The sequence below is a fragment of the Sus scrofa genome, chromosome 5, assembly GCF_000003025.6.
Source record: "Sus scrofa isolate TJ Tabasco breed Duroc chromosome 5, Sscrofa11.1, whole genome shotgun sequence".
Classification (NCBI taxonomy): Eukaryota; Metazoa; Chordata; class Mammalia; order Artiodactyla; family Suidae; genus Sus; species Sus scrofa.
In genome coordinates, this window is record NC_010447.5 from 69,512,963 (window position 1) to 69,529,847 (window position 16,885).

The window sequence follows — 16,885 nt, forward strand, 5'->3', positions numbered from 1 at the left end:
GTTGATGCTAAATGCAGCATTTCCTTCTTTTTTGTGGCTGAATAATATTCCATTATATATGTATGTATATGTATACATACATATATAACGTATATATATGTGCGTGTGTGTGTGTGTGTGTGTGTATCTCTTCGTCCATTTATCTTTTTTTTTTCTTGGTAAGAGAGGAGGTAATTTATTGTAATGTGTTACGTTCAGCCACAACTGGGAACAGAACTAGTCCAGAATGTCACAGGTCCAGGACAAAATACTAAAAGGGATCATTTTGCTGTGAGCAAGGTGGGTCTCAAAGTGGCCGAGGGGCTCAGAATGGTGAAAAGTTGTTCTGGATCCACTGAGACAAGTTCTAGACAGAAGGCATGCAGCCCAACAAATTGTACCAGCGTCCCTGGCCTCTGGGCTTTCCTTGTTTCTGCTCCTGCGGCTTCTGCAGATGTACAAGTTTACTCGGACCTCTGCCTCCTCTTTGTTCTTTTGTGCTGCAGCCTCGCATTCGCTTCTTCCTGCACTTTGCTGTCATGGCACAGAGGTTTCTCAGAAGATGGCACTAAGGCCAAGAGCCCATTTATCTATTGATGGATGCTTAGTTTGCTCCCACATCCTGGCTCTTGTAAATGGTGCTGCTATGAACATTGGGTTGCATGTATCTTTTTAAGTTAATGTTTTCATTTTCTTTGGACAAATATCCAGAAGTGGGATTACTGAATTGTACATTAGTTTTATTTTAAATTTTTCTGAGGAATCTCCATACTTTTTTTCACAGCGGCTATACCAGTTTACATTCCCACCAACAGCACACAAAAGTTCTCTGTTCCCCACCAACACTTGCTACTCTTTTTGTAACAGCCAGGGAGAGTGTTATTAAAGAGGGAGAGTTGGGAGTTCCCGTCATGGCACAGTGGTTAACGAATCCGACTAGGAACCATGAGGTTGCAGGTTTGATCCCTGGCCTCGATCAGTGGGTTAAGGATCCGGTGTTGCCGTGAGCTGTGGGGTAGGTTGCAGGCTCGGCTTGGATCCCGCGTTGCTGTGGCTCTGGTATAGGCCGGCAGCTACAGCTCAGGTTCGACCCCTAACCTGGGAACCTCCATATGCTGTGGGCGCGGCCCTAGAAAAGACAAAAAAAAAAAAAAAAAAAAAAAAAAGGAGAGTTGGAGGCACTAGCAGACTATGGCAGGAGCAGAGTAAAGGCCTGGTGGGGGGGGTGGCGCTGAGGGCTCAGAACTTAGTTCCCACCAGAGCTCCCAGCACAAGGTCAGTGCTCTCCTCTGTGTTCCCAGGCCCACCTGTCTCCCCTGCTTGGAAAAGTCAGGCAGAGGACGGGGCCGTGTTAATCCTGGGCTGAGGGTAGTTTGATTCCTGGATGGTCTTGCTTCCCTGGGCCCCATGCAGCAGTGGGGTCCAGTGGGAGAGGGTGGAAGGGTGATTGCTGCCCCCCGGGCCTGTCTATGAGTTCCACAAATTTCTTCCATAAGTAGATGAACTCAGGGAGCCGCCTGGTCACACTGACGAGTCCCCATCACAGCCCCGTTCCTGCTCAGATGCTCCCAGCTCCCCTGACCACCAGTGTGTCTTGTCGTTGCCATGTCCTCCTGTCCCTTCCCGTGTCCATCCTCACCACCCGCACCAGGACGCCAGCCAAGAGAGGCAGGTGGCCTGGGCATGGGAGGCTTGGCCGTCTTGAGGGCCGAGCTGTCCTCTCCAGGCCCGGAGACTTGGGAAGTGGGAACAGCGCAGCCTGGCAAACCACCCCATCCCCTCTGCCTGCGCTGTCCATCTGTCCAGTGTGATCTCTGAGGGGAAAGAACCATAAAAGTCAGGGAGGGAGTGATGGGAGAGAAGAAGGCAGGACCGGGGGAGAGGAGAGAAAAGGAAGAGGCAGGATTGATCAAGAAATCTTTCAAACCCCAGCAGGGAGAGGAGTGGGAAAAAAAGGAGGAGGAAGGAGACGGTGGAGGAGGGCGGTTCTAAGCATTTTGGAAGCGGGTAGTGTCCAAGTGAGTCCCTGGGCTGGGTGCTTAAGGAATCCACCTGTCCCTGCTCAAAGCCTGGTGGCCCTTCCTTGACCTCTGCTCCCAGCCCTTCTGAGCACTTCAAGGCTCCCTGGGGCAGGTCCCCAGGCCACACTGCACGTCCAGGTCTAGGCAGTGCCAGGATCCCCCCAGCATGGCTCCTTGCCCACCCCTCCCCTGCAGAGTCCCCAGGGAACAGGGAGCAGTTGTCACTGCAGCTCCACCCTCCAGCCTCCTGCCACTGGCCCCCAGGGAGCCTCTGAGCAGAACCAGGGGCCCGACCTGTCAGCTCAGCCTTGGCCAGCCAGCTCCTGCAGCCCCCCAGCCTCACAAGGAGGGGGCGGCAAGGGGGGCCAGGCAGGAGGGGAGGTTCCTGGGAAGTCTGACTGTCCTCCCGGGAGGAGTTGCCCCTCCCAGGCCATAACCATGGGACCTGGCAGCTGCCCTGCGTCTCCAGCTCTGGAGGGCACAGCTGAGCGCAGCCACCCTTCACCGGTGCGGGAGTGTGCTGGCGGGACTCAGAAACAGTCCTGGGAAAGACTCGAGGTCCAGCCACCTCTTTACAGGCTATGAGGGCCAAGGAGGCGGTAAGGAATTCCGTGGGAGGCAGTCACTTCCAGACCGGGAGGGCCCTGCAGGACAGATGACTTGTTCCCTCACCAAATAAATTTGAAGAAACAGAAGAAAACAAAGGAGACGTTAAAAAAAAAAAAAAAAAAAAGAGCAGTGATGGATCCTGCAGAGGTGCTGGACTCAGTGACACCTGCTCTCCACCAGGACAGGCCTTCCGTCGAGTCCTCGCCCACCATGGCTTTCCTGATAAGATGAACTCAAGTTTGGGGTTTTTTTGTTTTTTTTTTTTTGCTATTTCTTGGGCCGCTCCCGCGGCATATGGAGGTTCCCAGGCTAGGGGTCCAATCGGAGCTATAGCCACCATCCTACGCCAGAGCCACAGCAACGCGGGATCCGAGCCGCGTCTGCAATCTACACCACAGCTCACGGCAACACCGGATCATTAACCCACTGAGCAAGGGCAGGGACCGAACCCGCAACCTCATGGTTCCTAGTCGGATTCGTTAACCACTGCGCCACGACAGGAACTCCTCAAGTTTGGTTTTAACTCAGAGGATGACACCTTCCCCTCCAGCCACCTTCCTGTTGCCTTCCCGGACCACAGATTCTCACTGCCAGGTAAACCTTCCAAGAGCAGAAAAGAACGGGACTCTCAGAAAAAGCCACTAAGAAAACACCCAACCCAACACCCACAGTGATAAAATTAGGCCCAGAGGCCATGTGAGCCACTGGACAAGGGTCAGAGCACCAGCCAAGGTGGCAGAGGCCCCAGGCTGGCGCTCAGTCTTCTGGGACCAGCACTGTTCCCTTTCCCACATTGACCTCCCTAAATGCAACCCCACCCAACCCCTCATCTCCCAGGGTCTCCCAGTCTGCTGGGCAGAATCCTCTGGAATGGGAGCTCACAGCCCTGCTGCCTTCTTCCGAGGGCTCTGGCCTCATTCTCCTTCGCTCTAGGCAGCTGTGTCACAGTTGGCCTGGGGTGCGTTATTCCGGGTGAAGAAAGGCAGGCTTTTCTGGAAGAGGGCTGTGATCTCAGATACAGCTTCCAGCATAAGGGGAGGGTTGGGGGCGCAGAGGACCGAGGGGGTAGGCAGAGGCCATTCCCGGAGCTCACAGGCTGACAGACGCACTGACCCCTCACCTTCCAACCCCTTTCTGAGCAGACAGTGTTGCAGGAAGCTCTTGTCTACAGAAAATTTTCTAGGTCCTTATTTTTTTCATCAAAATATTTACATATATTTTTTCCATTTCTATCTCTACCCTGTCTGGACCAGGCCTTTGACTTCTAAAGCAAGACCCTTGGCGTTCTCTTGTGATGCAACAGGTTAAGGATCACTGCAGTAGCTCAGGGAGTGGGTTTGATTCCCTGGCCTGGGAACTTCCACATGCCACGGGAGCAACCAAAAAGAGAAAGGAAAAAAAAAAAGCAAGGAGTTCCTGTTGTGGTGCAGTGGAAGCGAATCTGACTAGGAATCATGAGGTTGTGGGTTCCATCCCTGACCTCGCTCAGCGGGTTGAGGATCTGGCATTGCGGAGAGCTGTGGTGTAGGTTGCAGATGCAGTTTGGATCTGGTGTTGCTGTGGCTGTGGTGTAGGCCGGTGGCTGCAGCTCCGATTAGACCCCTGGCCTAAGAACCTCCATGTGCCTCGGGTGTGGCCCTAAAAAAGCAGAAAAAAAAAACCCAAAAAAACAAGACCCTGCTTCCCCTCATGCTGCACAGAGGACTATACGCAGGCCCTCTAGGCCTCCTCTGAGTGGGTCCGGAGAAAGGGGGTGTCAGTCAACCCAAGGAAGTGCCCACAGGGCACCTGGCCCTTTACTGCATAAATTAGGCAACTATTCTGTTGCAACAGAGCTTAAATAACAGAGATTTCAACAATCCAAGTGCCAGCTAGCCGGGCCTTGTTAATTAAACTCTGGTGTGTTCCCACAGAGACACCGAGTGAGACAGAGGGCAGGGGAAGACCACCAAAAACAAGCAGAGTTCAGACGGGTGACAGGTGCCTTTCATAACAGAAAGAGGAAACAGAACTGACTTTACATTTGCATTTGTTTACTTTACATAAACGCCAGAAATGAATAAACACTGGGAAAAAGTGGGTGGCGTGGGGAAGAAGCTGAGAAAGTAGAAGTAGGCATAAACATTTCAATGTATTCCTTCTTATATTTTTTTGATTTTTTTCTTTCTCCTTTTTTTTTTGTATTTTTGTCTTTTTAGGGCCGCACCCAAAGCACATGGAAGTTCCCAGGCTAGGGGTCCAATCAGAGCTGTAGCTGCCGGTCTACACCACAGCCAAAGCCACGTAAGATCCAAGCCACGTCTGTAACCTACACCACAGCTCACAGCAGTGCTGGATCCTTAATCCACTGAGTGAGGCCAGAGATTGAACCTGAGTCCTCAGGGATGCTAGTCAGGTTCACTAACTGCTGAGCCACAACGGGAACTCCTTTTTTTGATTTTTGAAATCTGCTCAAACTTTTAATTTTTTTTTTTTTACTTTTTTCTTGGCCGCACCCACAGCCTGCGGAAGTTCCCAGTCCAGGGATTAAACTTGCTTCACAGCAATGGCAAGGCCGATCCTTAACTGCTAGACCACTATGGATCTCCAAAACTTTTGTGCATGTGTCTTTTTAAGGCTGCACCTGTGGCATATGGAAGCCATAGGCTAGGGGTGGAATCTGAGCTACAGCCACTGGCCTACACCACAGTCACAGTGACGTGGGATCTGAGCTGTGTCTGTGACCCATACCACAGCTCAAGGCAATGCTGAATCCTTAACCCACCGAGCGAGGCCAGGGATTGAACCTGCATCCTCATAGATGCTGGCCGGGTTCATTACCACTGAGCCACACTGGGAACTTCAAAATTTTTAATTTTATTTTATTATTTTTTATTTTTAGGGACGCCCCCATGGCATATGAAAGTTCCCAGGCTAGGGGTCAAATTGGAGCTACAGCTGCTGGCCTACACCATAGCCATAGCAATGTAGGATCTGAGCTACATCTGCAACCTACACCACAGCTCCTGGCAATGGCAGATCCTTAACCCACTGAGCAAGGCCAGGGATCGAACCCACAACCTCATGGTTCCTAGTCGGACTCATTTCCGCTACGCCAGGATGGGAACTCCCAAAACTTATTTTATTTTATTTTATTTATATATATATATTTTTTTGGGGGGGGGGTCTTTTTCCCTTTTCTAGGGCCACACGCTTGACATATGGAGGTTCCCAGGCTAGGGGTCGAATCAGCTGTAGACGCCGGCCTACACCAGAGCCACAGCAACTCAGGATCCGAGCTGCGTCTGTGACCTACACCACAGCTCACGGCAACGCTGGATCCTTAACACACTGAGCAAGGCCAGGGATCAAACCGGCAACCTCATGGTTCCTAGTCGGATTCGTTAACCACTGAGCCACGATGGGAACTCCTATTTTATTCATTTATTTATTGTTTTTTGGTCTTTTGTCTTTTTAGGGCTCCACCCGCGGCACATGGAGGGTCCCAGGCTAGGGGGTCTAATCAGAGCTACAGCTGTCCACCTATGCCACAAGCCACAGAAACATGGGATCCGAGTGGTGTCTGTGACCTACACCACAGCTCACTGCAGTGCGGGGTCCTTAACCCACTGATGGAGGCCAGGGATCGAACCCCTGTCCTCATGGATACTAGTCAGGTTTGTTAACCACTGAGCCACGATGGGAACTCCGAAACTTTTTATTTGAAATGTAACAGAATTTCAACATTGTGATGGCACTCCCCTCCTAGGCTAGGATGACAGTGCAGGACCCAAGTCAGAAGGACCTTTCTCTCTGTGAGGGGAAGGGGCAGCAGAAACAAGCATGGGAGGCTGGTGATCAGGCCGAAACCAGGGCTGAGACCCCAGATCTGTTTACTGTGGGAAAGAAGCAGAGAAAATTATTAACAGAAGTGGAATTCTGGCCCATGGGTTTTCATTTCTCCTTTCGAAGGGAGCACACCCACGCCGTAAGAGGGTCTAAGCCTGAAAGGGGAGTGGGAGCCAGCGGCGGCACCTGAGCTACCAAGGGAGGCCACCAGGGGTCAGCAGCGTGCCGCCCGCCGAAGGAGCCGCAGGTGCGGCAGCAGCCACCAGCATCGCGTGCTTCTTCCTCGGGCCACTTCCCTCCAAAGGGTGGCTCAGGGGAGCTGGGCGGAGGGGCCTCTGGACAAAGACTCTAGGTAAGAACCCGTTCTTCCGGGGCCACAGGAAGCTGAGGCTGTTTCCGGGGCTGGGAGACAGGCACAGGAGAGCCAGGGGTCACAGAAGGGGTCGAGGAGGGGTCACAGGAGAGGTCAGCCTGTCCCCAGAGGCCTGATGCATCCTGGCCTCATCAAGCTAGGACAGGAATTGAGCAGCTGCGGTGGGTGGGTTACCGTCGGAGTTGTGCAAACTGCACCATCAGGGCCAGAGAATGGACCCAGGCCCCCCAGGGGCTGATGAGGACCTGTTAGGAGAGAAGGCAGCCCTGGGCCGGGAGGTGGACACTGAGCCTACTGTCACCTGCCAAGAGGATACTGACCCCCTCTGAGCCTCGGTTTAGTCCTTTGTTACCCAGAGAGATTAGATAAAATCATCTTTGGGCCTCTCCCAGCTTTGATATTTTGTGAATCTAAAACTTCCAGTCCTCCTACCCTCCCCTCAGAGGGGGCCGAGCCTCAGGGAAGTCTGGCTGGACCAGGCAGGACCGTCCTCAGGGAATGGCCCATTGGAAGGCTGGATCCTGTCCACCCTGAAGAAGGAGGAGGAAGAGGCTCTTGACTAAAAAGCCTGGAGCGATGGACCCAGCCTCACTGCCCGGGCCACAGCATTGTGGGTGAGAATTGGGGTCCATGGATGTTTCTCGGGGCAAATCCCATCCAAAAGTGCTCCCTGCCCCACATCTTTTTTTTTTTTTTTTTTTTTTTTGAGGTTTTTAGGCTTGCACCCATGGCATATGGAAGTTGCCAGGCTAGGGGTTGAATCAGAGCTGCAGCTGCTGGCCTACACCACAGCCACAACAAAGCAATGCCAGAACCGAGGCGCATCTGCGACCTGCACCACAGCTCATGGCAACACCAGATCCCCAACACACTGAGCAAGGCCAGGGATTGAACCCACGTCCTCACGGATACTAGTTGGGTTCACTACTGCTGAGCTGCAACAAGAACTCTGCCCCACATCTTTTATGTACACCCTTCAGGACACAGAAAAAAAGATGACGAAGTTTATGATGTTTTTAGGATGACTGCTATTTAAAGTAACATATATTGTGTGTTTAAAAATAATATTTATAATCCAGTGTGCTGACTTAATCTCGGGCTAAAGCTGCAGCTACCTGTAGCCAGACCTCAAGGGTCAGTTCTTGCGAGAGGTCTGGATCACATCTGTTCTTTCCAGCTCCTGACCTGGGGAAAGAGACCTGGGGACCCCAGACTGGGTGGCTGAGGCAGGTTACAGAATCCTTTCTGGAGCTTTAAAAATTAAATAGGCACCTTCCCAAGGTGGTTCTGGGCAGCTGCTCCTCTAGAAGGCAGGAGAGTTTCCAGTGCTTGCCTCCTTCCAGCCGGTTGCAGCCACACACACTCCTCGTCTTCTTCATTCCAGGGGAAAGCTGACCCAGAGCAGGGCCCCTGAGGCCTCCACGTATTTGCAGGGCCCTCTTAAAGACTCTAAAATTGCTAAGATACACTTTGTCTTGCAAGGGGTCCACTCACGCAAACCCCTGAAAGAGAGCTTCAGTAGCACCAGTAGTCTGTTCCCGTCTAGAAGTCACTCCAAGCTCTAAAAGGACCGTGGGTTTCTCTTCTTCCAAACCTTTTTCTCTTCCCCTTGTTCCCTTGAGGCATCTGGGACCAGTGGAAGGGCAGCTAAAGAGGCAGCAGAGGGGGCCCCAGATAGACCTCATCCAGGGGCATCAGCAAGGTGAAAATGCCTTGGAGGTGCTGGTTGCTCGGTTCTCACTGTTGGGGAACAGCAGTCCCAGGTGTGTGGGGGGATGGAGGCTGGAATCACCCCTTAGATCTTTAATGGAATTGGAGGGATGGGTGCAGACTCATGGCTTTTTGTTATACATAGATACATTCGGAAAGAGAAAAATGTTAGTGCACAAATGTATATAAATTCTATTTATGTGTGTATCTACACACATACCAGTAACAATGGGCACATCTAATGCCCAGATCAGGGCTTCTAAATATTATTCTCTACAAAGAAGAACCAGGGCTCTTGTCCTCCAGCAACAGATGGGGAAAGTACAAAGTGAACCTGGAACATTTTGTTGTGTCAGAAAGTAAATAAGTGCTCAAAAAATTATAGGTGTCTGGAGTTCCTGGCAGCCTAGCAGTCAAGGATCCAGCGTTGTCACTGCTGCGGTTCAGGGTCACCACTGTGGCATGGTTTTGATCCCTGGCTCAGGAATTTCTGCATGCTGTGTACGCGGCAAGAAGAAAAAAAAATTATAGAAATTTACCCAAGAGTCTCAGGAGCCAGTTTAATGGGGCTCCCATGGCCAAGTCTGCAACAGTGAGAGCATCAGAATAAAGAGTGACAGTGACAGGTGATAGGCCATTGAATAGAGTCAGAATCCATACTAATAATCAGTCAATCGATAGATCAGAGAAAGTTCTTCCTCATAGCAGAATGACAGCTAATAAATACAGGAGGAGGAGTTCCTGCTGTGACTCAGCAGTAACGAACTGGACTAGTATCCATGAGAACTCAGATTCGATCCCTGGCCTTGCTCAGTGCGTTAAGGATCTGGCAAAAAGACAAAAAATCAAAAGACAAAAAAAAAGCAAAACAGAAGGAGGAGTTCCTGTTATGGCGCGGCGGAAACGAATCCAACTAGGAACCATGAGGTTGCGGGTTCCATCCCTGGCCTTGCTCAGTGGGTTAAGGATCTGGCGTTGCCGTGAGCTGTGGTGCAGGTCACAGACAAGGCTCGGATCCTGTGTTGGTGTGGCTGTAGCTCCGATTTGACCCCTAGCCTGGGAACTTTCATGTGCCGCAGGTGCAGCCCTAAAAAGCAAAAAAAGAAAAAAAGAAAAAAAAATAGAAGTGGCGATTCTATTTTCCAGATATTTTCTAGCAGCATCTCTTATTTGTCCTTTTTACGACGTGACTTTGACAGTCCTCCATCAACAAGTGGGGTCTCTACCCTCTCCTCTTGAAACTGGGAGGGTTTAGCCTGGAGAAGTGTGATTTCCATCCCCCCAGTGTAGCAGATGTGATGCCTTGGGACTTACAAGGTTATCAGAAAAGGCACCAGAGGAGTTTCCATCATGGCTCAGTGGTTAATGAACCAGACTAGCATTCATGAGGTCTCAGGTTCGATCTCTGGCCTCGCTCAGTTGGGTTAAGGATCCAGCATTGCTGTGAGCTGTGGTGTAGGTCGAAGGCGCGGCTCAGATCCCACATTGCTGTGGCTGTGGCGTAGGCCAGGGGCTACAGATCTGATTGGACCCCTAGCCTGGGACCCTCCATATGTCTTGGAGCGGCCCTAAAAAGACAAAAAGACAAAAAAAAAAAAAAGAAGAAGAAAAGAAAAGGCACCAGAACTTGTGCTTTGTTCCCTGAACTCTTACTCTTGGAGCCTTTGGCCACCGTGGTTTGAGGAAGTCCCCCTGGACCATGCAGAGACTCCTGGCTGAGGCCAGCAGAGGCCCACGCTCAGGAACAAGGAGGTGTCTGGCCAGCCCTCAGCTCCTCCTGCTCTGCCACCACTGTTTTTTTCCGCCAAGTCCATTGCAGAAGTTCCTGGACCAGGGATCAAACCAGAGCCACAGCAGTGACATTAGATCCTTAACCACTAGGTCACTAGGGAATTCCGCTTTTTTTTTTTTTTTTTTTCTGCAAGTGTGGCATACAGAAGTTCCCGGGCCAGGGATTGAACCTGCATCACAGCAGCAACCTGAGCCACAGCAGTGACAACATAGATCCTTAACCCGCTGGGCCACCAGGGAAGTCCTCCTCCTCCACTTTGACCACAACCTCAGAGAGACCCCAAACCGGACCTCCCTGGCTAGGCCCTTCCTAAATCCCAACCCACAGAAACCATGTGAAAGAGAATATATTTTATCGGGTGGGTTTTTTTGGTCTTTTTAGGGCCATACCTGTGGCACTATGGAAGTTCCCAGGCTAGGAGTCAAATTGGAGCTGTAGTTGTCAGTCTATACCACAGCCATAGCAACACCAAATCTGAGCCACATCCATGACCTACACTGCAGCTCACAGCAACACCGGATCCTTTACCCACTGAGCGGGGCCAGGGTTCGAACCCACGTCCTCATGGATACTAGTCGGGTTCTTAACCCACTGAGCCACAATGGGAATTCCCATCTTATTGTTTTTTTAAGCCACTAAGTTTCAGGATAATTTAATATACAGCGATAGAAGAGCAAATATGGCAGTAACAGTCAATTCAGACAATAATCCTTGCTGAATGCCAAATAAGGGGTAAGGGTGTGATGAGGAATAATATTTTTCCATTGAGTTAAAATGTTTCCCCTCTAAATATTCATTACAACAGAGGGGAAAACTTTACAATGGCACATCCTGGCATGCGTCACCTTACAAAGTGATAAAGTTGACTTCCTTGTAACGGACAAGCTGACAGCCGATGCACAGGGGTGCCAGGCACTGGTTTGTAACATTTGCTGATCTCTGTGGTGTGAAAACTCCTCCGATGAGCAATTTCAGACTACCACTGCTTTAACCCCAGGCTAAGTGTTCACGATTTGCTGTTGCAGGTGAGGCCTCTGAAGGATTGCCCCCTGCAATGCAGAGAGAGATCCAGCGCCACATGAGGGACCCAGCGCCAAGTGAGGGACACAGCGCCACGTGAGGCATGCCTCTCAGACACGCATCGCTGGAATCACAAACCCCGAATGAGGGACAGTCTCCAAGATAACTGTGTTGTTCAGAGACGGTGAGGTCACAAAAGCCAAGATGGAAGAACAGTCCCACCCTGAACTGTGACATGGGACTCTGCATTGGGTTCAGGCCAGAGAAGGAAAACGCTTGGAAGGGCCAGGGCCAGAAGGTGGTATCTCATCTGAGTTGATTTCCTGCTCTGGATGGTGGTGCCCTGGTTACTAGGAGAGTGGAGCTGCCTTTCTAAGAGGTACAGGCCTCACTCAGCGGGTTAAGGATCTGGCATTGCCATGAGCTGTGGTGTAGGTCACAGATGCTGCTGGGATCTGGCATTGCTGGGGCTGTGGTGTAGGCCAGCAGCTGCAACTCTGATTCAACCACTAGCCTGGGAACTTCCAACTTTAGGCCTGCAGGTGTGGCCCTAAAAGAAAAAAGATAAGAAGAGTAAATGTTCCATGCTTTTCCCTGAGGTTGGAATCCAACTTCTAAATTGTTGGGAACAAGGCTGATTTGCATCTCCTGCAAGATTCCCTCCTTGTGAACTTCCAAGAGCCCCCGCCCTCCCCTGGAGCCAACTAGGACCAGGATGCCAAGCCAAGACACCCTTCCAGGGCCAGATGGTGGGGACAGGATGGGGTTTTCCAGCCCAGACCATTCACCTGACAAAGAAGGACAGAGAATTTGACCTCAGTCTAAGACATCAATGATATGGACTCCAGGAGTTCAAATCATAAAACCTCAACTAACACACAAGTTTTCCCAAAAGACGCTATATCAGGACACCCTCTGGGAAGTCACAGGATGGACGAGTGAAGCTGGTTCTACCTGCTCTGCCCGGCAGAAACGTCACTCAGGCCCGGGGACCCACAGCTGTTCCCTCCCTGCGCGTGGGGGTCTGGTTCTGCCGGTGTGTCTGGTTCTCTGCTTGGGCTGGGCCCATTGACCCAGCACAAAGGCAGCACAGTTGGTTGGTTTTGCCCAATCAGAGACCGTATCCCTCTCGAGAGACCCCTGTGGACCTGGCCACGTGTTACACTTTTCACCACTTCCTGAGCGGAAGTCAGCTGTGTGGGGACTGCCCCCTGCTGGGGTTGGTTAAGGCCACGAGCCAAAGGCTCTTCAGGGTCACCTGGTTCCCCCAGTGGCCAGAGCTGCCTGAGGGGCACCTGAGTCCACCTGAGGCTACGCCTTGGTTCTTTTCCACACCCTGTGGTCACAGGAGGCTGGGACTGCCCCTCGCCACCTTCTCCCAAAGACCAGGCCAGGACAGATCTGGGGACCCCACTCGCTCCAACACAGCACGGACAGGGTGCGTCCTTCATTCGACGCCTGTGTGTTGGGACTGACTGGGTCTGGGGTTCTGAGTGCCTGTCCTCCGTCCTCCAGGAGCTTGCCACAGAAACAGGTGTGTAATGCCAGGTGGTTCTGGGGTCAGGACAGCAAGGAGCCAGTTTCCCCAGGGAGAAACCCAAGACAAGGGCAGGAAAGGAAGCCTGAGGTTGAGGGTGATGGCGGGAATCAGACAGAAGTGGGAGGAGAACATTCTAGGCAGAGAGAATGAGAGGCGGGGCAGAGCTTGGGCACTAGAGCCTGGGGCATGGTGACTAGGGGCGCCCAGGGAGGGACCAGGTTAAAGGGGATGCCATGTGCCCTGTGGAGACATGCAGGTTTTTCTAGGTGCTGAGCTGTAATAATGGAGCGTCCTGGTTCAAACTGATTTGGAACAGTCATTGCTCTGGGAAGAATGAGCTAGAGAGGGTGAAGAGAAGGAAGCCATCGATTAGGCACTGTCGTAACTCAGGACAGAGGGACAGCGGTTGGGACTCAGCCAGCAGTGGGGGAGTAGAGGGCAGACGGAGCCAGGACAGCAGCAGGAATTCCACGGACAACTTCCACTCTGAGCCTCTGTGCAGAGCTGCCATTTACCCAGCCAGGAAAAGCCCAGGAGAAGCTCTGAGGTTCCCGTGAGCCACCCGAGTCAATGCAAAGTTTGGGAAACCTGGACAAATACATAGTCTTATTTATTTATTTGGTTTTTCAGGGCCATACCTGCAGAAATACACGGTTTTAAAAGGGAATGAATGGGCGTTCCCATTGTGGCTCAGGGGGTTAAGAACCTGACTAATAGCCATGAGGATGTGGGTTTGATCCGTGGCCTTGCTCAATGGGTTAAAGATCCACTGTTGCTGTAGCTGTGGTGTAGGCTGACAGCTGCAGCTCCAATTTGACCACTAGCCTGGGAACTTCCATATGCTGCGGGTGTGGCCCTAAAAAAATAAAATAAAATAAAAGTGTAGGAGTGGATGAGACACCCCAGGAGAGGAGGCGAGAAGGCAGGAAGTGCAGGGCTGAGCTGAGGGCAGGCAGAGAAGAGTCTCTGGGAGTGGACCGGAGCCAGGGCAGGAGTCCCAAGGGCCCTTGCACTGAGGCCGAGAGAAGGATGTGTGTGTGTCCACTGATGGAGTGTTCCCAAGGTCGGGCAACAGGGAGGCCATGGGGTGACCCCACAGGCCGGTTCTGATGAAGAAACGGAGATGACTGGACTGGACTCCAGGACAGCTGAGAGAAGGTGAGGCCGGCCTGGTGGGAGGCAGAGGCAGGGCTGCTGTTCTGCTCACTTTGGGCCCCTGGCCAGCTCCGCTACAAACCTATGCCATCGCTCCTCCCAGGTTTCCATGGCAACCTTCTTCTCAGTCTCTGACAGGGCGCTGTACCTGCAGAGGGGGGGGTGCCTGGGTCAGCTTTGGGGAGGGGGCAGGAGGGGATCTCAGGTGCTGGAGGGCTCATTTGTTCCCAGCCCAAGAGCAGGAGCAATTAAGAAATGATGCGGGAGTTCCCGTGGTGGCGCAGTGGTTAACGAATCCAACTAGGAACCCTGAGGTTGCGGGTTCGATCCCTGCCCTTGCTCAGTGGGTTAAAGATCCGGCGTTGCCGTAAGCTGTGGTGTAGGTTGCAGACATGGCTCGGATCCTGCGTTGCTGTGGCTCTGGTGTAGGCCGGCGGCTACAGCTCCGATTCGACCCCTAGCCTGGGAACCTCCATATGCCACAGGAGCGGCCCAAGAAATAGCAAAAAGACAAATAAATAAATAAATAAATAAAAGAAAACTTTCAAAAAAAAAAAAAAAAAAGAAATGATGCGGAGAAATCTACAGAACCTTCTAGGTTCTGCCCCAAACCTCTGAGAGGTCAACATAAGCCATGGGGTGGAAGAGGAGCACAAGGGACACTCGCCTGATGGAGTTCATGGCCAGTTGCTTGAGTGTCCTCAGGTCAGCCGTCAGCCCCCCGAGACCCATGAAGGCCTCATAGAAATCGTAGGACAGGCCTTTGGCCCCAAAGGCAGCAGGGTCATCTGAGCTGATAACCATGGGGTACCCGGTGGCCATCAGAACGGCTGCAGGGTGGTTTCTCAGGTCCGACACCAGCTTCAGCACCTGCCCAGTTGGAGGCCAAGGAGAGAGACAAATGGGGATGGTGAAGAGCTGGCAGGAGATTTGGGGCTTTTCTCATCCTCGTCACCAGTCCCTGCAATGGGACAACTTCTGGGCAAAGTCCTGACTCGGGGAGAGCCAGCCCTTTCTCCAAGGACATCAACTCAGATCAGCTGTCCTGAGCCTTGCAGGACAGGCAGTGGCACAGAGGGCCCCAAGCAGCTGTGCTGGTAGTGGGACCCCCCCAACCTTGTGCCCCCCCCCAGTGTCCCTTTAGCTTTGTCCGCAGCATCACCCACAATTCCACCACCAGTACGGTGACTTGTTTAGGCAAAGGCCATTCCTCAGTATCCTCCTCAGTGAGAGAGAGGAGGATACTGAAAGCACGGGTGTTAAGGACAGGTGACACAGGGGCAGCAGCTGAAGATCGAAGCGCACAGCCCATGGACCTCGCATACCTGGTTGGAGATGGGACAGACTTCTAAGGGGATGTCCTTCCTCCAGGCATCAGCCCACACGGCTGGGTGTTTGCTCAAAGCAAATCCATGCCCGATCCTGGTGGAGTTCAGTATTAGGGCATCCAGAAGGTTTCTGTCTGCGGAAGTGCCCTGCCAGTCTGCGAACAAGGGGTGGGCTTAAGTGGGATGGATGGATCTGACTCAGACCATGGGCAGATGAACGCCCCACACTCCCCGGGGAAGGAAAAGGAAGAGAAATGAACATTGAGACAAAGAGACACTTTTCCTTATAACGATGCTCAAGAGAGGCGTGGCGGGCCTACCTGCCGGTAACAGGTGAGGAAGTGGGCCCTAAACAGACTCTGTAGGAGTCCCTGTCATGGCTCAGTGGTTAACGAATCCGACTAGGAACCATGAGGTTACGGGTTCAATCCCTGACCTTGCTCAGTGGGTTAAGGATCCGGCATTGCTGCGAGCTGTAGTGTGGGTCGCAGACACAGCTCAGATTCTGCGTTGCTGTGGCTCTGGCATAGGCTGGTGGCTACAGCTCCGATTAGACCCCTAGCCTGGGAACCTCCTAGAAAAGGCATAAAGATAAAACAAAAAACAGACTCTGTAATGGAAGGACTGTCTCCCCTGGGAAGCAGCAAGCTGGGCTGTAAACCTTGGTCTGTCTGACCCACAATCCATACGCTTTCTTTCCATTTTATATTTGTTTCCAGAGCTGTTTTCAGGGAATTTTATGTGTAGCATCTTTACAGCAGTGTCTCTGTCACTAGAGCTATTAGTACATACTCACGTCATATCTTTAACAGAACTCTTGGGACGACCAATGGCAAGAGGACAATGGCCAGCCCAAACCAGCCACCCGCTGCACCTTCACTGCACCCTCCTGGCAGTAGGGCCTCATGGGAAGTGAGAATGTCGGGGTCTGACTCCCCAGGCCTCCCCTGCAGCTCGGATAGTCCTGATCAGAGCCAGCCTGGGGGGCTCTGACAGGAGCTCCTGTGGCTTCCTTTCCAGTACAGGGACGAGGTCACACCTGGATGTGACATCACTGTCTGCTGACCAAGGGAGGTGAAATCCCAGACTCGGAAGGACAGCAGGAGTTGCTGGTCGGGCGAGATCACAGATGAGCCGATTATAAGACTTACAGGATGTGCGGACCTCACTCCTGGCCGCCAAAAGCATCCTAACTGATCCACAGGTAAAATATGAAAATCCAAGAGTTTCCATTGGTAGTGAGGGCATATGTGTCAGGTGGATTTTCACTAGTTCCCTAATACTTTGTTTTCAAATTTCTCTTTTATTAAAAAAAAAAACAAAAAAAAACAAAAAAAAAACAGGGTATTAAGTACCCACTTCCTGGCAAAATCCCCTCCTGGGACAGTGTGATTTGGAATTGAGATGATTTCATGGAGGTGGGTGTGATCTTCCCAACTGGACCACAGCCTTCAAGGCTAACACCCCTTCCCCTTCCCCATCCCCCACAAATAATTCTTTCAACCTCCTAGGACAGCTTTGATCTAAATT

General features: G+C 52.0%; 1 protein-coding gene and 1 long non-coding RNA gene across 2 annotated transcripts in view; one reads left to right on the forward strand and one right to left on the reverse strand.

The window, feature by feature from the left end:
• On the forward strand, window positions 6,303-13,905 carry LOC110260760. The gene is made up of 2 exons (XR_002344149.1): window positions 6,303-6,789; window positions 11,338-13,905. It is a non-coding gene; the product is annotated as an uncharacterized LOC110260760 (long non-coding RNA).
• The window catches only part of ADA2 (cat eye syndrome chromosome region, candidate 1), a 28,228-nt gene continuing 24,793 nt past the window's right edge, over window positions 13,451-16,885 (reverse strand). The window contains 3 exon segments of the mRNA NM_214016.2: window positions 13,451-14,175; window positions 14,695-14,897; window positions 15,353-15,510. Coding sequence (NP_999181.1) covers window positions 14,076-14,175; window positions 14,695-14,897; window positions 15,353-15,510 — 461 coding nt within the window. The 3' untranslated portion in view covers window positions 13,451-14,075.